The sequence below is a fragment of the Rissa tridactyla genome, chromosome 2 (assembly GCF_028500815.1).
Source record: "Rissa tridactyla isolate bRisTri1 chromosome 2, bRisTri1.patW.cur.20221130, whole genome shotgun sequence".
Classification (NCBI taxonomy): Eukaryota; Metazoa; Chordata; class Aves; order Charadriiformes; family Laridae; genus Rissa; species Rissa tridactyla.
In genome coordinates this window covers 93,689,756-93,713,863 of record NC_071467.1, presented here as the reverse complement: position 1 = coordinate 93,713,863, position 24,108 = coordinate 93,689,756, and the positions used below count along the sequence as shown (strand labels likewise).

Below are 24,108 nucleotides of genomic sequence, written 5' to 3'. Positions count from 1 at the left end.
GCTGATCTCAGACCATCGAGGGTGACACCGCAGACCCCTCCCTGCGTGGTGGCTCTCCATCCCGTACGCAGCACCAGACCAGGGGGCAAAAGCACGCTTTGTGGGTCCACGTTCCGACTAGAACTTAATACCAGTCTTAAGACTTGGTCAAACACAATGCATTTCGTCTTCAGCCTGAAACCTATGTGCTCCTTAATTTAAAATATAACATTTTTCCCATTGAAAATTTTACCTACAGGGACTTTGATTTCACAACTGGTATGTTTAGTGTTTCTAATTTAGTCAGAAAGGAGTATAAAGCAGTTGACAGTTAACTATGCTTTTGCAGCTGTAAAAATTCAAACTAATTACCAGACAGAACTGGACTCCAATCCGTTTTCAGAGAAGACAGATAACAAAATATTTGTGCTTTGAAAAACATGTCAGACAATATAAAAAGCCTTGCTTGCCAAAACATTCCCAAAGCCACAGTGACAAAGCAATGGAGTTTATGCCATGACCTCAGTACAGATGTTCTCGTTCAAAAAGCAGGGGGAGAACAGTAGTAATCTGGAACGCCCAGGGAGCAGTGAAGCAACAGGTCTGCATTCAACAGAAGGGAATTCTCAGTCTTAGGGGTAGGTATCAGACCCCCACAATTCAGCCTCACCGCTGCAGTAACCTCTCAGGGTCATCCCCAGGAGCCACAGCCCACCAGTTACCCCACAGCCCACCTCTCCAGCGTCTGCCCGCGTGCACCATCAGGCGAGCTCCACAATGGAGACACTTGCAATAGCCCACAAGAGACCCCAGAGCTCTACCAGTAAGTGCAACCTTGGGGGCGGGGAGAGTACGGAAGATAAAGGGGAAGCGTTACCTTGAGCTGTTTGTGTCCCACTTCTTCTCATACAAGGTACTGGCATTCCGGCCCTAGCAATGCTGCTCTGGTCTGCTCAGGTGCCAGCAGCAGGGCACACCATAAACATGCTGCTATGGCAAGCAAGGTGAGCGGGCCTTGTCAGATCCTAATCTCCGGGGGGGAAAAAACCCTACCTCATCATACGTTGATATCGCTAGAGCATAACTGAGTATCTGTGCTACTTTGAAGTTTTTTCTTTAGCACAGGATGCAAAGTCATGCCATCCCATCCCCATCCTCCCCACCTCCTATGAGACTGGTGCCTTTTGGTAGTTAGGTCTAACGTTTCTTCATGGCCGTTCTCTTACTTCACATCACCTGAAAGATGGCTCATCTCATGGTCCTGGCCCAAAGAGCTCCCATTCCGCCCCATTCCTATGGCCTGCCTCACTACTATACATCTCAAGCCTGCAATGGCCCAGTCTGGTGAGCTGCGCTCACAGCCCACCTCGACAAGCGTGTACCCAGCTGCAACAGCTATCTCCAAGGCCATCGGCACTTGCACAACGTAGGCTTTTTTGGCATGCTCCACCTCAGGTGCTCTGCAAACACCCTACGCAAACATGCCCTAGAGAAAATACCTGAGGCAGATAGCTCATGCTTTGCACAGCCTGCACAGACAGTCCTGCTGCACATCACTGCGAGCAAGGATCCAACCCTAAATGACTGACTCAGGACCACCTTCATGCTACAGGATGGCTGGAGCTAGGCAAACTTGATCAGGCTGTGGTGCATGGCCTGGAGGGAAGACAAGGTTATGTGGGCTGAGACGTTTCCTCTTCCCTCAAGCACAGATGACAGCAGCCTCCCTTCTCTGAAGTGTCTCCTCAGGTAAAGGAGGTAATTTTCGCCCCCAGCTGGACACACACTCTGCATCTCTGGGGTTTCCAGGCTCTTTGCCAGGAACTAACAACTATCCTTTTCTTCAGAGCACCCAACCCCAATGAAAAGAAGGTTGTCCCCTGTGTTTAACAACCCCCAACTCACACTGATCAGCCATGGACCGGTTTCCTGGTGGAGTCATCCCCTGCTGAGCTACATGAAGTTAAAGCACACACAGCTTCTTGGAGAGTCACTTTCACCAAAAGTGCTGACATCTGCCCAATACGCACACCACTGCTGGAGGAAGGCAACAGCTCAGATGCAGTCCCCCACCATCACCCCATGTCCCTACACATACTTCCTGGTGCGCACACCGTCATGAACCACAACTGCTATCGCAGATGCATGTGCCATAGCCTTGTCAGTCAGCAGGGAAGAATCACCAATACAATGGGATTCGAGGCCAAAATGAGTGCACAAAGCTGTTATTGTTTCAGTCGCCTTCAGCACTACCTATGAACACAACCAGTCAGATTCAGAGCAGCCATCACCAAGGTCACCTCTGCCTGATGACATCAGTAGACAAGCTCCCGTGATGGCCAGGAAAAGCAGGAATTGTTTCCATACATGTAGCAGCACTTCAGCCCTTGGCTTTAGACAAACAGCCATCAACGGTACTCCCTCACCTCTGGATGTAGGTCTTGCACCTCCTCCTCCCTTCACTACCAAGTTAGAGGCTGCCCCCTTTCTTGCATCTGATGCAATGCAATTTTCCAAAATGCAGGTATTTCATGTCTCCCAACAAACATCCCCACTTGCTGAGGAACTACCATTCTTGCTTCCCAACATCTCCAGCAACACAATATACGCTTATATGCTGTGTATAAGAGTGCTGCCAATTCCCATATGGATACAGACAAAGGGAGGACAGACAGTGAGATCTGGAAGCACTGACCAGTTCCTCTTACCAGATTCTAGACAAAGGCACGAAAAAGGTTGTGAAGGCCAGACTGGGGAGTGCAACCAGACCACATTTCCTTGAGGAATACACTCCTGAGTGGAGCAACCACGTGTGCAGTTGGCCAACATCATCTCAGTCTTTGCCAGGGTGGCTCCCTATGACCACCCCACAATCTCTTTTGGGTGTGGGAGGTGAAGAGCAGAGAGAAAGAAGCTTCACCCTGCCCCTGGCCAACCCATCATTGTTGGGTACCCACTGATGGGTAAAAGCTGTCCCTCTGTCATCAGAGGGTGTATGTCCTGTAAGCATAAATCCCAAGGGCATCAACTCCACCCCTAATGCGGGAGAACATATCAAGACATTTACTGGAATCAGAACCTTTCTGTGTGCTGGTACAGGGAGTTCTGAAACTGCAGGCAGTGGGAAAAGACAGCTGATGTGCTACAGCATGAGGAGGACACCTCCCCCAAGACTTGTCAGCCTCAGCCGTCAAAGCAGCTGCCAAGAGAGGTTTTCTCTCTTCAGTATGGTGCCTTTGCCTCAGCCCAACTGGGTGACTCATGAGCAGAGCTCTGCCAGCGTCTCCTTAATGTAGAGCTGGGGCACCTGAGCGCAACATGGTCTGGTAATGCTGAGCCACTCCACAGAGCTCCTGCCACAAGCCTTTACACAGCCTTGAATTTTGAACATGATTAATCTTGACAGCTTACACTCATTTGACCAGCTTACAAAAAAAGCTGGTTCATAACACTCCTAAGAGCAACTACGCTGGGATCCAAACAACAACAACAAAAAATTAAAAAAAAAAAATAAATCAGGCTTTGGTCTGTTTGGGTAGGCCTGTCTGATTGCTTCAGAAGGGCACTGAGGACAGCTGCCTCCCAAATCACAAAACTCAACTTTCAGCAAGAAAATATCAAAGGTGATGCAAGCACAGGGAGACAGCAAAGGCACAATACCTGCAGGGTTATCCATGGGTGACTGTACAGCCTGCAGAGGACAGCTAGCTCACTTTGCTTCCATACTGTGAAGAAAGCATGGGCCTTTGCAGCAAAAGTGTTTCCTAATCTTTGCCATTCCCCCTCCAAGAATCTGTTAAATCTGGAGCAAACCACACTAGCTTATGGAGTGTAAGACAGGGGAGTAAGACCCCAGGAACAAATCAATGCAAGTTTAACAATGGGTTAAACCTGCACAGGTACAAGACTTTATCATTCACAAGTGTGCTAAACTCATTCTTTCCTACTGAGAAACCCACGGCATATACTGTGTTCAAACAATTTCACCACGTTATTAAAAAAAAAAAATCACCTTCCAAGTTAATATTGTATGCATATAAATAAAGGATTTTTAATTAAAAAAAAAAAAGAAAAAAGATAGTGACTAAATAACCCACAACAAACCATCCCTTTCCCCAAGCCAAAGCTGATTTTATTTGCCTTTCTTCATTTTTGCAGTCTTTTCTTTCCGCTTCTTCACATGCTTTGGGATTTTGGTTTTTCTCTTCTCTCTTTGGGCTTCTTTAACCATCTTTTTCCTTTCCTATAAAGAACCAAATACCATTCATTTAAATCCATAAGGAATGACAGATTTTGAGCAGGTCAATCAATAGTTACATTAACAAGTTAATTAACACACTACATAAAGATGATGTTATCAAGAGCAAGAAATAAAAAAGAAAAAAAAAATCAATAGGAATGGGGAGGGGAAAGAAAAAAGGAAGTCTAGGTTGGGGGTGGAGCTAAGAGCTGCAAACTGGTAATGACAAGGCAAAATTCAAACTAGTTAAAACCAGAGCTTCATGCAACCTTTGAAGAAAGGGAACAACAGGCACTCTAAAGTCATGCTATTTACAGCTAAGATTAAAACAGGGCACCTGATCTAGGTTTTCTGCTACCTATAGGGCTACTGGAGCAGATGTTTTTATGTCATGCAAAATACTGATCCAGTAACTACTGGTAATTCAGAGTAAGCTGATCATCATCAGGATTGGCAAGAAAGAGTGCTACGCTACAGCAATACACTACAATTTGTGCCAGACAGTGAAGACACTACGCTCAACTGGAAAATGCAAAGTCAGCATAACTGGGGGGGGAGGTGGAAGTAATTGCTGCTACTCAGTTGTTCAACCTACAGCTGAACCCATAGGTTACTAAAAATCTCATCTTTCTTACACAAAAAGTTGTCCAAATGAGAACCCTATCCATAAGGATGAGAAGTGATCAAGACTCCTTGCTCCATATCTAAAATGCTCTAGATTAGTAGAAAGCGTCGAGTACTGCATTTTTATTTGACAGACAGGAAAGGTATTATCTCACCTTTTCTAGGAGGAAACACCTAAAAAGCAAACTCCCAAATCTTGAACCCCTTAAACCCAGCAAGTTTCATCTGCCTTTTGTGCAACACCTAGAAAGCTGCCAAAAGATTCTCACCCACGGATGATACTCTGCAGAAGAGTCTCATTGAAACAGCATAGTTGTTCTGTGATTTGGAAAATGAAACTTAAAAAAAACAAAACAACAAACCAAACCATAATCCCTTTACACGACTGCGTTACATCTCTTGCTCACAGCAAAGCTAGCCAGTCTGTACTAATGGTACTGCAAAAGCCACTGTGGTACAAACATGGTCACCAAGTTTCAAGTGGTCTCAGTTCCCTGGGCAAAAGGAGGTTAATCAGGGACGACAAACACAAAGCTGTACACCAAAGCCTGGAAAAGTAGCCAGAGGCACTGAAGAGTTGCCCAGTCTTCACTAAATTCTGCTTTCCACAGCCTTAGAATTGCCTGCAGAGATCTCTTTTCTAGCTTGGTCTAGGCTACAGAGAGCTATGCTACATGTTCCTCTACATAAAAACACCATTAATAAAGCATCCATAATGAAATTCACTTTCTCTGCCCTCATTCTCCACAACAGAAATAGTCCACAGCTTGTTTCAGACAAAAAGTAGCAAAAACCACTCAGAACTAAGTTTGGATTTTTTTTCCTGTCATATAGGTAGAGGTTGGAAAAACAAACAATTTCTGGCCAGCTGACCTTTTTGTCCATGCTGACTTCAGCGGGTTTATCTTTGGGATGTACAGATTCTTTACAGACTGAATCAGAGTCCTCTGAGCTGCCACCATCCTCATCAGAGTCTGTTTCTGACTCACCTGCCTTCTTTTCAAGAAGTGCAGGAATCTGCAAGATATATCAAGACAGAATTATACCAGAGCAAAACAAAGAAGCCTAATGACAACATATACACACACACATACATAGATACATAAAAACCAAAGCAGAATCTGCTGCAAAGAAACCCTTAAGTGAGCTTGGGCCATGTCCTTTACTACAGCCATCACTGAGTCTCAAGAAAAAGAACGAGAAGTAGGTTAACCCAAACTAAGAACAAGGAATCTAGAACATGCAACACAGAATCTCTTAGGTCAGGGCTCACAACACAGCTGTATTGGCATTCCCAAACTACTTTCCATAAGTTAAACAGTGATTTGCTAACATATGCGGAAGCCAATTTTTAATTATACTTGGATCATACCCAAATCTACCTTGGGGGCACTGTATGTAGGCTTTATTGCAAACACAAATATCTACACTGGAAAACTCACTTATTATTAAATAAGCCTGGAGAATTTGCCACAGCCTGATCCCATCCATATTAACATTTCCATTTTAAAACAGAGTCTACACCACTGCTAGATAACATTTACAAAGAAAGGAGGAGGAATCCACGTAGGGCTTCTGCCTTGAATTATATTGCTACAAACTGTTCCGTACCCAACTGCTTATCCAATGTACTCTACAAAGTGTCACTGTCAAGTACTTCAAATATAGTAAGACATAATATCTTTATGCTTCATACTGCAGGACTGTTCTTTACACAATAATTAGAGCAAAGCTACCCAGAACATATCAAAACCTGTAGTCATGCTACAGTTTAAATCAATTACATTTTACATAATTGGAAAGCGTCTTCTCTCCTCTCCATCTTAATTTAGGGATCATGGCCATAGCAAGGATTATCATTTCTTTCTCATGCAACCCAGCATCAGCCACAGTGCAGCAAAGTAATTGATGCGGTGTGCAGACACACTGTCATGCCAGACCCACCCCAGACATAAATGGTCACTCAGAAGACAGGAGGCTTCTTTCATGGTGTCAGACACAAGACAAAGCATTCTCCATAGTTCTTATATGCACTTTTCTGAAAATGGCTAAAATGAAGAATTTCAAAAAGACCCTCTCACCTTCTGAACACCAGACAAATCCTTCTTCAGTCCTGTCACAGTCTGGTAGAGAATCTACACCCAGCGAGAGAGAAAGAAAACTACATTATCAAAACATGAGTCTTAAATCTTCATGCCCAGAGGAAATGAGTATCTCAAAACCAGGAAAAACCCCACAATGTTAGCATTAGTACTAACCAGACAATTTTAAAGTACGACACTAGATTCAGTACTCCACGCCTTGGTAACAAGGCTTCTGGTTTTGTTTGTTGCTGTCAGCTTCTAGTAAGAATTATTCATTTTCCCTCCCTCTTTTTTGCAGTGCCTCAGCATGTCTACTTACATTATCCTGCTGAACATTCAATGCCATATCCTCTTCTTTCAATTTCATCATTATATCCACATCTCTTTCATAGTTTTTAACTTCAGTCAAAGTTCGAGGTATGTAAGCTTTCTTAAACACCTAGCAGAGTGTGGAAAGGAAACACAGACTTACTAATTTACATATAGTTTCATTATGTTCTTCCTTCCTAATTATGCATCCTTAAGAGAACAATCATGAAGGATTTTGTGGCTCAGGGAAAACTAAAAATGAACATGGCAGTCACTCACTATCATTTGAACTGCAGAGTATCTTTTTTTTTTTTGCAGAAGCAGACTTAACATGCTCATCACTAATAAGGCTCCTTCCTCAGCATGACTACCACCAGGCCACTTACAAACTTCTCTAACCCTTCTAACTTACTCTTAACTGATTTGAGTCCTAAGGTTTTGTATTCTAACTATTTTCTCTAATGGTTTTGTTGTGATGTTTACAATGCCTGCAGGAAGCAACTCCATTAAAATGCACCATTAGAAGTTAATCTCTGTATATAATAATACCTTCTTCAACCTACAGTCCAACTCAGAAAAGGTTCTTGCAGCAGCATAGTACAGTGAAACCTAACCGCAGCATCAACAACATACTTAACGTTAGTCATGCAGTCTTTTTGAAACGGTCCTCCAGCAAACTTAAGTCACTACCAGACCAGAAAGAAGTATTTTGCTTCTCTTTTCCATGGTATCAGTTCAATCCCAGTACAAATTCAGTACACTTTATGATCGTAACTGCTAGACTAAGTGTTGTGCAAAGAGCAGATGCCCCCACCTCCGCAAAGCCAGCTCTACTCCCTTGTGAAGGAAGTGACACAGACTAGCCATGGTCACATGAGAAGTCAAAGAGAAATAAACTGAACATAGATGCTACTAAACCACCTCTCTTATATAAAGCAAAGAAATAATTGGTTTGCAAAAAATGGGCTTGCAACAGAACACTAGCATCTGACCCTATAGTTCAGAACTTGTATGCTGACACTATCTTAGGAAACCAAGAAAAAAAAATTTTCCTTGGCCAAGCTTGAGCCAGAAGCAGTTAGTAAAACCTGCAGAGGTCCGAAAGAAAAAGTGTTTGATAAATCAAGCAGCATTGACTCCAGAAATAAACACCACATGAACCAGTACAAATAGGCTTTCACCGATACAAATTCTGCTCAGAGTTGGTTTTTGGTTTAACTCTTCTGAAACAGAGAGATAAGACTAAGATAGAAATTGTTCTACCTTACATCAAGCCTTTCCAGAACGTTAGCAGTTTTCTGTAATGCACTAGAAATGGTTTCGCTTAATGTAAAAGCAAAGGAGAGAAACAGTACACGGAAGAACTGAATTATACTGGGACTGGAGCTAGATAGGCAATTTGGTCAATGTATATTGATCCAGATATCCTGCTTTTGTATCACTGGTCCAAAAACACTGTCATAACCAGATCTCTCCACTGAGTTTTGGGCTGCTTTGTGTTAAATGAACCTGAACTGGAAAATACATCACAGGACCTATCTACAGGCAAACGTTAGTTTAGGAAATGGAGTATCTGCCTTTTGACATCTTATCACTGTCAGTTTTTACACATGCCATCCCTTAATACTTCACATCTCAACTCATTCAAGACATCTCAGTATCACAAACAATGTTTTCCTTATCAACTGTGCATTTTTCCAAATAAAATGTTGCCAATAAAATCTTTTTCATTGTTTAGAAGAGGCAAGGTTAATATTAATTTCACAGCAGGAACAAAAATCGTCACTTACTTCCTCATCCACTTTATCTTGACTGGATCTTTCCTCCTCTGTTCTTTTTGATGCTATTTCCATTGCCTAAAGAAATATAAAACAATACAAAGTTATCACTCTTTAGAATCGCATCACTTAATCCAACTAACCATTCCCATCTATGTTTCTCCCTGTACTCCACACTGTCACTCACAAAATACTCCAGCTTTCCCTATGGCAATGCCTTGAGTGACACCTAATGGTAACCAATATTTCTGCGAAGCACACTCGGAACTGCAGATCTGCTTTATTAATATGGGGAAAACATGCTTGCTGCTCCTTCCAGATCAAATTATGGCAGGCCCAGCATGACTACAGGACATAACAGTGCAAGGAGAATAGAGTGAGCAGTGCTCAGACCTGTAACTTGGCTCTTCTCATGCACGTTGAGCAAGCCAGAGGAGTACACGGGGAACCACGCAGCACAGCTCTGTCTCATTCAACCTCCAATATGACAGAAAGTATACCACATCTGGAAATCCCCATGCTGTACTGCTATGCGGACCACAGTCAGTCTCTGCCTCATGGTCTTGACCATAAATGACACATCAGATCTCCACTCTAAGCATGGCATATGTGGCCCCCATTTCTCTTGCATTAACTTAAAAAGCTTCCTCCTCCCCTTTCCCTTTTTGAAGAAACATCTAACTGGGAGCAGAGGACTGGCAGCTAGAGATGAAATACATGGGTGCTGCTAGCAGCGCTGAGTAATTTTACCTCCTCCTAGAATCAACATGTTCTGCCAGCTGCTATATTTGGCTAGCAAGACCATGTGCCTTGGAGTAACACTGTGCTGAGTCTTACCCTTCCTCCCTCATCCCACTCTGTTCAAATCTGCATTCCTAACCCCATTCTCTATATAAGCATGATTATATTTCTGCAGAGCTTCTCCTTGCCAAAAAGACCGTACTAATTTAAAGCATCCTGCTTTTAGTAGCACCTGAAACAGACATTTGAGTTTTCATGATTAGACTTTTTGAGAAAACATAGAATGAAAAGTGCTGTCATCCTATAATGGTATAAATGGAAGAAACCTGTATGTATTTTTGACGCACAAGCATAACAATGTCATGTACCAGCTTCCTTCAATAGAAGGATATAGAGTAAATGAGATGAAGGAGACTGAACTAGATCTGATTTTATTGTTCCAAGTCATCCTACATTAATAATAAGACCATGAGGTCTTACCTCGGACAGATAGTCATCAATGTTCTCGCTTGTGATAGAAGGATCAGTAATAAACTCAAACAGCTCCCTCACAGTCATCACTGCAACATTGCGCTTCTGAAAAAAGTCTACCAGGAAACAAGAGCAGAGACAAAAACCGTAAGTAGTTATGTGTAACACATGCAGCTGTGATGTTCAAGTGACAGTTAGAGCAAGCTAATGGCCCTGATGACTTGAGAAAGTCTCAGCAGCATGTACCGCACCATACTGGGTTCAGTTATCAGATAACTCTTAGCCATCCGAAATAAAACTGTTCATCTTCCAGATGCAACCAATACTGAATGGAGAATGACTGGATAAATATAAAAGCCAAATCAATTCCATCACATTCACGGAGTAGGGGCTAAGTAGTAAACAATTTAAGACAGGTGTAGTATTTGCAATGACTAGGATGAAAAATGTGTTTCAAAGAATAAGGACTGTAAACCTCAAACTTTTGCCAAAGAGAAACAGAAGTATTTATTCTGAAATACAGTACAGCCTAATTATGATCCACCTAAAAGGGAAGACATTAACATATTAGAATTTTCCTCAGTACTACACTCAGAATTGGTTTCCTCCATCAAATATAACCAATTTCAGAGACTGCACTTCTGTACTGATAAACAGCAGTGAAAGACACTGAGGACTGCTTAGTGTTTCCTATTAAAATTTTCAGAAGATCTCTCACCATGAGAAATTAATTATAAAAAGAACAAAAAAAGTTAATTTAGAAACAGCTCTCTGTGCCCATGGAACCACAAATCTTCGCAATGCTCACAGTTAGGGCAGAGCATAAACCAAGGTGTTTCTCAGAGTCTCTGTTGGAGGACTACACAGAGAAAGTTACAGTGACAGAAAACAAACAAACAAAACACAACAAAAGCATTGCAACCCACTGATGTACTTCAGTATCTAGGGAGAGCAATCCAAAAGACATGAAAATAAAAGGAAGGGTGCAAGTATCTGAGGTGGAAGAGAATTATCAGAAATCCACGAACAGAAAAGGAATACGGAAAAACTAGCACACTGGGTATGGATAAACACATAGCATCAAAATGCACACGGTTCTTTTTCCACAGACTTTCAAGAGTCTCTGTAAAATCAGAAAAAAAGTCAATCTGAAAAAGTAAGGGGCGAGAAAAACAGCCTGCAGTGACATATCTCTTGTCCTCAGAGAGGAACGCAGCCTACCAGGAGGTGTCTGTTACGTAACATGCATGCTCACACATGAAGACCAAATTTTCAAGAGAAAAATACCATAAAGGTACCTTGTTTATCAAAATACTATGGCAAGTGATAACATCTCTAATAAATTACTCTATGCCTTGATCCTCTCAGCTGATCTGGACAAGTAAGTGCAGGGAGCTTCATAAGACACAGTAACTTCTTGCCAGCTGAGGCATTCCAGATGTGGATTCCACTCACAGGAAACACATCAGTATGCCTGCGCAGTCCTTTAGGTAAGGGAAGTTAAGACTGGGGTGGGTGCTGCTGCAGACTGGGACTGATCTCTGATCAGTCTGGGACTGATCTCAGATCTGTCATAAATCTGAGATTCAGCCAGGTGACTCATTTTGGCCGGATGTTTTCTAGCAAAATCAGCTACGGTCTTCTAAGCTCAGCACAGTGACTCCCTGAAGAAGCCAGGAGAACCTAGAAGAGGGAGCATTTTAACAGAAGTTTGACAGCTTCTACAGTCACTTACACCTGAAAGAACATAGGTGAACACAGTTCACCTTCCTAAATAAACCAGCTATCAGAACAAGTGTTGAAGTGCAGCCCGCTCACCGTTAACGTTGGCACAATCCTTTCGCAGGAACTCCAGCGCATGTGGGTGGTCATGCTCCACGGCCTGAGACACATCAATGATGTACACGTCCCCGCTGTGGTACCTGCAAACAAACGCAGAGAGCTGCGCTGACGCCACTGACGTTATACGAGAGATTACTGAGGGGCACGGAAGAAAGTGTGCTTCAAACTTAAGAACTAGCAAACAATCTTAACATATTTCTCTAGCATACACCTTGCATACTAGGGCCAGAACAACTTTTTTGGGTCAGTCCTTTCCCTCATTTACACAAGCTCTACTATTAAACTTTAAAGTCTGCTTCTGAACACAAAAAGCAGTGTTAGGGATGGGGGGAGGGGAAAAAAAAAAAAGATACCTCACATTTTTTTCTCTTGTTGAATAGGTTTTTTGTTTGTTTGTAAGGGTGTTTCTTCTGGGATATTTTTTTCTTTGTTTGGTTTTGGTTTTTTGTTTGGTTTTTTTGGTTTTTTTGTTTTTTTAAAATAGAGAAAGCCCAGATCTGGGTTAAAACCTACATAATTAATTAGATAAGTTACAAAACCAAGCCACAGAAAGGACCCCACCCTCCCTTAAAGGTAGATTCGTACTCTCACATAGAGGTTGCCAATGCATACATTCTAGGTGTCACAATTCAGAGCAAAGTTTAAAAACGTACAACATATTAAATTCACTGAGATCTGCGTGAACAAGTCTGGCATCTTGGTACATTCTTCTCATGTACTGGATGATTTGCAGGTACAGCTCCCGGACTTTGGAGTCAGATAACTGAGCATTCTTCAGCAGAGGAGCAGGCCTTGAAATTACAACACAAATAACAGGAAGTGAATGCTTCTTTCTTCTTCTTACCAGCTGCAAATGCTTTAACTGCTGTACCTGATCCTTCCACTCACTGTGTCAAGCAAGTTGGCATGAGCAGCTAAGTGCACAGAGCCAGCACGAAGGGCAGCAAAGCTTGGAATATACTTGCCAAAGATGCTGGAGCTCCATTTCCAACATCAGCTAATTTGGACCATGCTACATTAATGTTTGTACCACAAAATGATGAGCTATCTTCATGTATGATTAGCAAGCCTTTCCAGCCTTAATCTCTAGTTAAGCCACGTTATGAATTTATTTTGCACACAATTTCATGCTTTGGAATCATGCAGACTGTCTGCAATAGTAGCTGGCAAACGTCTGAGTATTCTACAGGTCACACGCACATACAAGAGTAACATGTTTACAGGCTTAAAGTAATAGTGGGTAAACTCAGAGGGTTGGTTTGTTTGTTTTTAATAAAAAGTTGTGTAAAGCTACTAATTAAAAAAAAATATTTTCTAAGGATACTTACCTATCACCTTTACCAATAAAGCCCATGACAAGCACGTGACTTCTTAGCACAATCGGCTCTGGACAAGGTATCCGGGCTGTATTCAACCTGTAACACAGGAACAAAGCCCCAAAAAATAAACCCAGACTCTACTATTTGCCTTGCACTAGTGCCTGAAGGAGCTCTATCGCTTTAAACATAATACACAACAAGAGCTCCTCTACTGAGGAAACTCACTTGTAAGGAGCAACTAGGAAATGAATATAAAAAGCCACAACCATTCTGGCTCTGACCTCTCTCTAAGCATTCCTGTGTCAGACAGACTTTTTACACAGTTCAGGTTAATCCAAGATTAACCTATATCACAGTGTGTTGTTACTCAGCAGCAGCAGCTATTTCTAGCTTTTCCTCACTTTTCAGTCATGTCAGACAGAGCATTCAGACACTGAAGAGCTTAGAGCATGAGCAGCAAAATGAAAGAATATCTTTATTCCTCCTTCCCCTTTCTTTTCTCGCCCACAGGGAAGCTTAAGACACTTTCCTGAATACTCCAGAGGCCCTAAAAGGTAGTGATAGCCACAGTGTAGCAAAAGGAGAGTACCTCAGGTTTCAGTTACCTTTGCATGCTGAAATAAAAACTGCAAGAATCACCTTATTAAATTCCTCATTTCTTTTTCAGCCCACGTCTTAACCATTTTTCTTGGGTTGCCTTTGCAATATCCATGACGAAATCTTTAAATGAAGAAATAAAAGACAACAGGGACTCTTAGCCAATCAATGCAGTATTAGCATCGGTGATTTTACCACCTTCATCACTTCCCCAGTAAAACCAGGCAGAAGTCAAACTCACCTGAATTCACCACTCACATATTTATCCCGATCTTTAAACATCAGAATAGAGGTTTTGTAAATCTTTATTGCTCTGTTCTCTCCGTCCAAAGTACCGGCATGATATACATTAGCCTATTGGATTATGAAGGGAAGAAATAATATTAAAGAAACAGTCTTTAAACCAACCTAACCTTCTCTCTTTTTCTCTTTCTGGCATCCTGTAAAAACCCAGATAAGCTTTCTCACCCCAGGCCCTACATGGCACCCAGCTGAGTAAGACTGCACACAAGGGCAATCTCTTTTTCTATCCGAGGCAGCTTACAGGAAGGACCTAAGACTGGGTAGGGGTGTGACAACGCATATAGGACAAAACACCAAACAGGAAAAACTCTGCCTCATCCACATTTTGGAGACTAAAACAAGCCCTTGTGCGAAGGGTTAATTTGAGTCTGTGCACTATTTCGCCCCTAAAGCACAGCCCAAATATCTCACATTGACACCGCTACGCAGGGTGGATGTATGCCTTTAATCAGCATCCAAGGACTTGGAAGAAAACCAGATCACCCTAGGGACCAGGCATTCTAAGACTGATTTATTAATTTACCTGGAAATTTGTGGTCTAGTTTTATTCATCTGCAATATTACTTGATAACAACAGCACACAAATGTGCTAGTTTTGTAAAAGCAATGAAGGTTTATAGTATTTTAAACAGAATTTTTTTACACCATTTAGATAACTCCCATTGTCTGCTGACAGGTGGAGCTGGCCCGATCTGCACAGAAGAGGGTTTCGGACGAAGAAAGAATTACCTAGGTTTGTATGTTTTTTCAGGCATTGTTTAATATTGTGTATACACATACCCTTTACAAAAATTGCAGTTGTAACATACAATTAACAAGATCCACAAATTTAAGATAACAAATTTAAGTATTCTGAGAAATCTTTCATATTTGTGGAAACTTGTTTCCTTTAACATAAATTGCATTTTATCTTAAGAAAGCTCCCTACCAATCAAGCAACACCAAAAATAAAAAAAAGTACTACTAAATCCAAGTATTTCAATACATCTTCTGAGCACCACAAGCTTCCACTTAGCTTGCTGAGAAAGAGACTACCATGTCATTTATAATAAAACTTACTTCTTTCCCTGTGCTGATGCAGCCATTGATTTCTGAAATGACACCTCTACTTAGCATCTTGAACAGAATCATTCGAGTCCGTGGATCCAACACCTCAAATTTAACACAGAAAAGTCAGCACAATTGCTGTCTTTGAAGAGGACAAAACCTACTAATACAGGCCGTTTTTAGTACTATACTAAAGGACCCGTGGCATCAGACTATTCTTAAAGATCAAACAATAATCCAAAGAGCAGCCACTCAGAATGTCTTTGAGCTATCTCCAGAAGAGACATAAGAGAATGATTTCTCACCCACAGTTGCATTAAGCGTGTTAAAATAAGGTTTCTCTTAAGATAAAGCTATCATAACTGAAATACAGGAGCTATATGACCTTGGGCCAGCAATAGTTCAGTCTTGTTAAAGAAAAAAGGAAAAAAGCAAATCCCACACTTTTTTTATTGTTCTTTGGAATTTAATAAAAGCTTAAGATGCATTGCATATATGAACAAATCACAATACTATGCACAAAAATGAGCTCCAAAATGTTTATGGAAGCAAGTACAACCTTCACACAAAAACCAAAGGAACAACAGGTCTCTCCAGGATAACAAGGGAAACAGAATTCCAAGGTGAAACTTTGTTCTTACACCATGCATTTGATCAATGATTCCTAAATTCCACATTATTTGTTCCGGTCAAAAGAGAAGTTTGATGCATTAGGGACTTACCTGTTCTACTGTTGCTCTGTCTGACTTATCTTTTACTCGGTACCTAATAGAAGTGAAAATAAAACGATACAATCCCACACAAGGACTCAGTACTTTGACAGAGTAAAACATAATAATCTGTATCAAAGAGAAGACGACAGTCTCAAGTAGTAAGGCTCTCAGTTCATACAAAAGCAAAGACTTCTCCTGCACGCTGGGGTGGGTGGGGGTGGGGTGGGCAGAATAAAAATTAAAAAATCCATAAACATCAGTGCCCTTCACTTCCACAGATTTCTTGCCTCCACTGAATTATGCTCACTCAGGAGAAAAAAATATCTGTCTTAACAACTTAGAGTTATAAGCTGCAGGCTTTAGAACAAAAAAAAAAGTTTAAAAAAGGTACCTCTCCTGACCAAATCATCAGGTGGAACCTTCAAAAGGCTTCCAGTATTTTTCCTAGGCCAAGTGCTTAAGGATCTCTGTTTAGAAAAAGAGTAACAGAGATAAAATAATCTTTTGCTAGTGGAATGACACCCGCCGCTTCTGTCCTACTACACCAATACAATCAGATGTGCTACCAGCAGCAGTGACAGAAGCATCAAAACTCTGGAACTATTTAAGCAACTGATCTGGAAACCAAATAGTTTAAGATCAGAAAGCAAACTTCATGCAGACTATTTACAAATTTTCGTTTTCTTAATAAATTTATTCAAAACTCAGGATCACATTAGGAAATAAAGAACTACTCTTCTGGGTTCAAATTATTTAAATGAAAATAGAACCAGAAGTAATACTCACATGTCTGCTTCCTTCTGTCTAGACTTTTCTGTGACTCGGTTTATAACAGAGTCATCAAAATTCAGCTTATCTGAAAAACACGTAAGACGAAATGGAAAAAAAAAAAACAAAAACAAAACAAAAACCAAAAAAACCAACCCCCAAATCAAAGAAGTTTCATACATTCAGAATTGCCCCTGCAACTCTGCTGCCAGCCAATATGCCACAACACAATGTTCAAACACAGGTGGAACTCTTTATAACAAGCACAGAAGCTTAGCTACATACCAGAGATAACCTAGCTCTCCGCTCTGTCTGCATTTCAAGGACTGTAAGGTAACAAAGCAGATGAGTGAGGCAGTCCCACACACTTGGAGATGTAATGCCATCCACAAGTAATGCCTTTTGGATAACATCTCACTATTACATTTGTCCACCACAACTGAATGCCGTTTTTCTGAACAGAATAAGCAACAGACTCCAAGATTCTTTCCTCATGATGTATTTAAAATGGTGTTTGTTAAATTGCTAAGTGTATAAAAGCTGCTGTATTTGGCTATATGCACACCAGCATTGCTCTTTTGAACCTTCATTTTAGAACCACGTCATTATGAAGGAAAACGCAACGTCTGTTTACTACCCTATCAAAAGGCCCCAGTCACAGCTACATCTAGCCCCAACAGGCTGAGATGCACAACCATTTCCATCACATGGTAAACACCAAACTACGCTGGCTAGGATAGTGGCCTCTGCACTGATCACAGAAACTCTGCACCTGTGAGATAACTGTTGCATAATGTACCACCCTAATACTAGAGGGGACTGCAATCATCCAGGAAATTTAGCTGTGGTAGCAGCTTTGAGAATGACCCACAGCATCACAACAGGGAGTTGATAACCCCCCTCCAGGCAAACAGCTTGGTGCGACAGAGAAGCTAGGGAAGAAATACTTTATGTGGTCTAGAGAAGTCAAGGGGAAGAAGAAAGAAAACAAAAAACAAAAAAACAACACACCAAAACAGCCCTGTGGCTCTGAAAGGGGAGAAAAATGGGTATGGCAGCTGCTTAATGGAGACTAAAGGCAACTTGCAAGTACGCAAAAGCCATTTTTTATTCTGTCTTGCAATGGTTAACTGCCATTCCAGTGAGCTCTGGCTTTAAGTAAGCAGAATTAGTCTGACAACATCACGGAGCGGTATCTGTTTTCATAAAACATGACAATGCAATTATACTCACCTAAATTAATTTTATTTTCAAATTTCCTTAAAGCCTTGTCTGTAGGGGTAGACATTTTTGCTGAACAGCAACTAGGGGTCTGTCTATTTGCCTGAAACAAAGGATTTGTTAATATAAGTTGCCTTCTCTAAATAGCCCTTCGAAATACAAACAGTATCATTGGAAAAGTCAGTTCAAATGTCTATGTCTAGAGCTATAAATAGAAAACCAGAAAGGGATATGGATTAACATCAGATTTTATTTAATTCAAGAAAAGAAAATACAGGTGACATCGGTTAAAATTCCAAAAACTGCGCCAATTCACATTTATTTTCAGTCTGGGAACTGAGCTGCAAGTCTCTCATGTTAACGCTTTTTCCATCTGTAAAAAGAAGGGAAACGGCAGACAGAAATGAAGAGAAAAATGAGGGGAAAAATGAGAAGAAAAAACGAACAGATAAAACTTTCCAAGATGGTATCTTTTTCCTACAGGTAGTCTTCTCCAAATACAATTAGTATCTGTACATGATTTCACCAGCACTGGACAGCACAAACCACTAACTGAAGGCAAGAATAAGTCACCCAGGACAAGTCTCTAGAGGGAAGGGGGGCCCAGGACAGCTGGTCAGTATTCAAGGATCACCTTGTCTCTGTCCAGGAGCAAACTATACCGACAAAGAGGAAGGCAGGAAAGAATGCTAGGAGACCTGCCTGGATGAACAGGGAGCTCCTGGACACACTGTCACACAAAAAGAAACTTTATAAGGAGTGGAAGAAAAGACAGCTAGAATGGGAGGCATAAAAGGAAGCTGTCCGAACAGCAAGAGACCTGGTGAGAAAAGCTAAAGGCCAGTTAGAATTAAATCTAGCCAAGGAGATCAAGGGAAACAGCAAAAATGTCTATAGGTACATTAATGGTGGGAAGGAGACTAGAGAGGGTGTGGGCCCCCTCAGAAAGGAAACAGGGGAGCTGGTGACAAGTGATATGGAGAAGGCCAAGGTTCTCAACGACTTCTTTTCCTCAGTCTTCACTGGCAAGGGCTCCAGCCACACTCCCGGAGTCATAGAAGACAATGGCAGGGGTTGGACAGAACCGCCCATCGTAAGTGAAGATCAGGTTCGTGACCATCTGATGAACCTGAAAGTGAACAAGTCCATGGGACCCGATGGGATACACCCAGGGGTACTGAAGGAACTGGCAGATGAGGCTGCTAAACCGCTCTCTATTATATTCCAAAAATCATGGCAGTCTGGTGAAGTCCCCACTGACTGGAAAAAGGGAAACATAATCCCCATTTTCAAAAAGGAAAAGAAGGAGGAACCAGGGAACTATAGGCTAGTCAGTCTCACCTCCATGCCTGGTAAGATTATGGAGCAGATCCTCCTGGAGGCACTGCTGAGGCAGAAGAATAATGAAGAGCTGACTGGGTACAATCAACACAGCTTCACCAAGGGCAAATCGTGCCTGACAAAGCTGGTGGCCTTCTATGAGAAGGTCACGACATCAACAGACAAGGGGAGAGCAACTGGCGTCATTTACCTGGACCTGAGCAAAGCCTTTGACACTGTCTCGCATGACTTCCTGGTCTCCAAGCTGATAAAATATGGCTTTGATGGACTGACAATTCAGTGGATAAAGAACTGGCTTGACGACCGCACCCAAAGAGTGGCTGTCAATGGGTCCATGTCCAAGTGGAGGCCACTGACAAGGGGAGTCCCTCAAGGATCAGTACTGGGACTGGTCTTGTTTAACATCTTTGTCAGCGACATCGACAGTGGCATAGAGTGCACCCTCAGCAAGTTTGCCGACGACACCAAGCTGTGTGGGGCGGCTGAAACACTGGAGGGAAGGGATGCCATCCAGAGGGGCCTTGACAGGCTGGAGAGGTGGGCCCACGCCAACCTCATGAAGTTCAACAAGACCAAGTGCAAGGTCCTCCATCTGGGTCGGGGCAAACCCAAGCACCGATATAGGCTGGGCAGTGACTGGCCTGAGAGCAGCCCTGGAGAAAAGGACTCGGGGGTGCTGGTAGACGAGAGGCTCAACATGAGCCGTCAGTGTGCACTAGTGGCCCAGAAAGCCAATTGTATCCTGGGCTGCATCGGGAGAAGCGTGGCCAGCAGGTCGAGGGAGGTGATTCTCCCCCTCTACTCCACTCTCGTGAGACCCCACCTGGAGTACTGCGTCCAATTCTGGAGCCCCTACTACAAGAGAGATATGGACGTGCTGGAACACGTCCAGAGAAGGGCCACGAGGATGATCAGAGGGCTGGAGCACCTCTCCTATGAGGACAGACTGAGAGAGTTGGGGTTGTTCACTCTGGACAAAAGAAGGCTCCGAGGAGACCTTATAGTGGCCTACCAGTATCTTAAGGGGGCCTACAAGAAAGCTGGTGAGGGACTTTTTAGGATGTTGGGTAATGGCAGGACTAGAGGGAATGGATTAAAACCAGAGATGGGACGATTCAGATTGGACGTTAGGAAGAAGTTCTTCACCATGAGGGTGGTGAGACACTGGAACAGGTTGCCCAGAGAGGTGGTGGAAGCCCCATCCCTGGAGGTGTTCAAGGCCAGGCTGGACAGGGCTCTGAGCAACCTGATCTAGTGGGAGATGTCCCTGCCCGTGGCAGGGGGGTTGGAACTAGATGATCTTTAAGGTCCCTTCCAACCCTAACAATTCTATGATTCTAAGTGTGGTGAGTCAGACACGATATGCCATGATCAACATCACAAATTTATCTCAATTCTTCTGTTATGTTGGTATCAATAATAAAAAGAGGTTTTGAACTTCCAGTGTCCAAGCTGAGGGGAAGAAGGATGATAGTTCTAATGCCACAAGTGCTTTTCATTGCGCAAAATGCCAGAGTTTCTACATCAACAGCATGCACTTTAAATTAATCCACTTCTGGCACCCCTCCCTCCATCTCCTATGCATTCTTTTTCCTCCTTCACTATTAATCCAAAACATAACCTGTTCACCCTGGGTGTGACAAGGAGGTATGGTCTCAAAACTGAATAGAAAGGAGGGGGAAGATGCTCAAAAACACAGAGGACAAATACCAAAACATAAGCAACATCAGCAGAGATCGGAGTGGGCAAAGAAAGGTTGAGAAAGCTAAGAAACAGATGAAAAACTGCAGTGACAAAGAGAATCCAGCAACAGAGATGAGGAAATCGAGGAGCTCTGGCTACAATGTACATACACACATGGCACAGTAGAGGAACAGACTCAAAGAAAGGGGATTCTCTTGAGGAAAATGTTCCATTTGTATTTATGCTCAACATAATACTAACAAAGAACAAAGCCTCTACCTTAGCCCCGTTTGCTCTTGGGTACCCTTGATGCTCACAAAATAGCCTTCCAACATACCTGTGGATTGCATCCACCAGCAGCATTGTGGCGCTTCATGAGTCTTCCCACCTCATCATCCCAGTCCCAGTCTTCGTCTTCCTCTTCATCATCATTGTAATCATCACCATCTCCTTCCTCAGTGTTAACTTCTTTGCACATGCGTGATTGGCAGTTCTCAGTGACCTCACCTTCTTTAACTGTTTCTGTGTCTTGCGTAGATTCACTTCAAACAAATACAGATGTTCATATAACTACAAATGACTGTTATAGTCATCAAACATTCAATACATTTATCCCAACAAATTATTTCACTAGTTTAGCTCTCCATGAGATGTTTCTCACTTCACCTGTCTTTAAGCAAGCGTATATGAGGATGTCACTGTGCTTAAAGGATGGACTACGTTTAAGTTATGTTCTTCACCACATCAGTGCTGCCTTCTAACTTTTCTGCAGTTATAAATAGTTGGATTCCTCTAACTCTAATCAGATGAACACACCAGATGAGGTCAGCTGGCTCCTTCACCAGAGATGAACCGCTCTACTTGGTGCCACGACAGATTTCCACCTGACAAGGTATCACACGAAATCTCACTTGAGAAAGACAGCCAACCTGTTGGTAACTCAGGGCATCAGCACAACCTACATCAAAAAAGTTAGGCCTACAAAAAAATTTGTGGGATAAACGAACCCTTTTGACTCACTCATGTCTTGATGTCCGTAGCTTGGCATGTTTTTCTGCCTGAACAAGTATGTCCCAAAGCAGATTCTCTGCAGACAGTTGACATTTAATTAAATGCATAGTAAACCGGGACGAAAAAGGCTTGAATGCATAACACAAGACCATTCCTTATTCACTCACCACTAAATATAAAAAGCTTTAGACTTTCAGCGCAACAGAAAGCGTGCTTTGATTCCACAAAACGAATCAAAGTTATTTGCTAAGTCCTAAGCAACTCACTGTTCTCTCACATGGTTTCAGGTGTTCAGTTATACTCAAGTAACACCAAGGTGAAGTTGCCCCCGCCACCCCGCGCCTGCAGGTGGGTCTGCCCATTTTAGCGGTGAGGCAGAAATAACCGAAATAACCGAAGCGGAAGGACGAGGGGACGCACGCAGCCTTTCCTCGCGCGGCCCGTCCCAACCCGGGCAGCACACCCGCTCTCCCCGCCGCTACTCAGCGGCCGTCGCCCCGCTGCCGGGCGCCGTGCAGGATCGCTCTCCTCCCCGCTCGTTTTTTTGGGGACAGACGCCCCCGAACCGCCGCCTTCACCGGCAGCTCCGACGGGGCCTGCGGGAAGCGCTCGGGACCCGCGGCCGGCTTCCCCCCGCTCGGCCTCGCCTCACACCGGCGCGGGGCCCCACAAGAGGTCCACACCCAGCCCCCCCGCCGCCGCCGCCTCCTACCCATCGGAGCACTCCGCATCGTCAAACTGGCCGGGAACCGCCTGGCTCATCGCGATCGCCCGGTAATCCATTGCGGCGGTAGCGGCCATGGTGGTAGCGGCGGCTAGCACACGGGGCTGCAGGCGCCGGGCTGCCCCCTACAGCGCCGGCAGAGGGACAAAAAGCATCGAGTGCGAGCGAGGCCGTACAGCTAAGGTGGGCGGGATCCGCCTACCTCTCAGGTTCCGGCGCGGGGATTGGCTGCAGGCGCCTGACGTCAGTCTAGCCGTCGGGGCTGGCCCAGCCGCCAGCGTGAGGGGGTAGGAATGGCGGAGAGACGGGGCATAAACCCGGCGGCCGCGGCCTTCCCCGGGGCGGGCTCACAGCCACCGCCCATACGTAAATAAGTCACTGAGGGACTAATGAGGAGCGTTCGTGCGCTCTTGGACATGATGAGAAGTCCTGCTCTGCTTTTTGCAGTCCCTTTGACTGTCTGTATAGCAGCACAGCAGGAGGCCGAGAGCTCATCCGGATAGCAGGAAAAAATTCTTTGCGGAGAGGGTTGTCAAGCGTTGGAACAGGCTGCCCAGGGAAGTGGTGGAATCGCCATCCCTGGAGGTATTTAAAGGACGGGCAGACACGGTGCTGAGGGACGTGGTTTAGTGCTGGTTTTGGCAGTGTTGGGTTAACGGTTGGAATCGATGATCTGAAAGGTCCCTTCCAACCTCGGCCATTCTACAGTCCTACCTCACGCAGTATGCTTGATATTCCGCTATTGCAGGTTATAGTCTGACTCTATACATGCATTGGTTTAAATGGAAGAGGCACATGTATATAGGAAAGATAAATTAAGGAATATGTTACGTCAGTGCTGCTGTGAACATCCATGTAGTTGCATCAAGTTTTGGCTAGGTGGCTCCTGATCAAAAAGGATACACACCGAGGAGCAAACGATACATGCATCCTGTTAAGTCCCAAAGAAAATATAATATAGCTGTGGAGAATAAGTACTATTTCCATGAACATTCTTTGAAACCGTTATAAGAAACTTAATTTTTTTTTAATTCTATATGAATTTTCAAGATACTTCTCAAAAAAGGAGTCACTAAGTCATAGAAACACTTGCCATAGAAGCAACGCACCTTTCTACATAGCCAGCTGGAAGGAGCCTTCAGGTGTGGACACATTTTTTCCAGAGGAGAAATCCACAGGCAAAGAACCAGCACATCGAAGGAGAACGCTGGGCTGGCGAGAAGAAAACATAGATGGAGAAGGCACTGTTAAAAAAGAATTGCAGGAACGTGGGAGAGAAGAGGTTTCATTGCCAGAACAATTATCAGTGAAGT

At 43.3% G+C, this 24,108-nt stretch overlaps 1 protein-coding gene across 3 annotated transcripts; it reads right to left on the bottom strand.

Annotated features, from left to right (window-relative positions):
• Positions 1 to 4,003: 4,003 nt before the first annotated feature.
• Positions 4,004 to 24,007, bottom strand: RIOK1 (RIO kinase 1). Of its 3 annotated transcripts, none has more exons than XM_054190937.1 (17): positions 23,905 to 24,007; positions 21,398 to 21,602; positions 18,049 to 18,139; positions 16,834 to 16,903; positions 16,057 to 16,099; positions 15,347 to 15,439; positions 14,226 to 14,338; positions 14,027 to 14,107; positions 13,397 to 13,483; positions 12,722 to 12,859; positions 12,045 to 12,148; positions 10,236 to 10,342; positions 9,027 to 9,092; positions 7,247 to 7,366; positions 6,925 to 6,978; positions 5,717 to 5,860; positions 4,004 to 4,222 (listed from the first exon to the last, which is right to left on the bottom strand). In XM_054190937.1, the coding sequence occupies exons 2-17, from the start codon at positions 21,536 to 21,538 to the stop codon at positions 4,112 to 4,114; spliced, it is 1,563 nt and encodes a 520-aa protein (XP_054046912.1). In that variant the 5' UTR covers positions 21,539 to 21,602; positions 23,905 to 24,007; the 3' UTR covers positions 4,004 to 4,111. The 3 variants fall into 3 exon arrangements, with proteins under 3 accessions (XP_054046912.1, XP_054046910.1, XP_054046913.1); XM_054190935.1 differs by lacking the exon at positions 23,905 to 24,007 and adding an exon at positions 22,784 to 23,004; XM_054190938.1 differs by lacking the exon at positions 23,905 to 24,007 and adding an exon at positions 21,877 to 22,686.
• Positions 24,008 to 24,108: the final 101 nt, after the last annotated feature.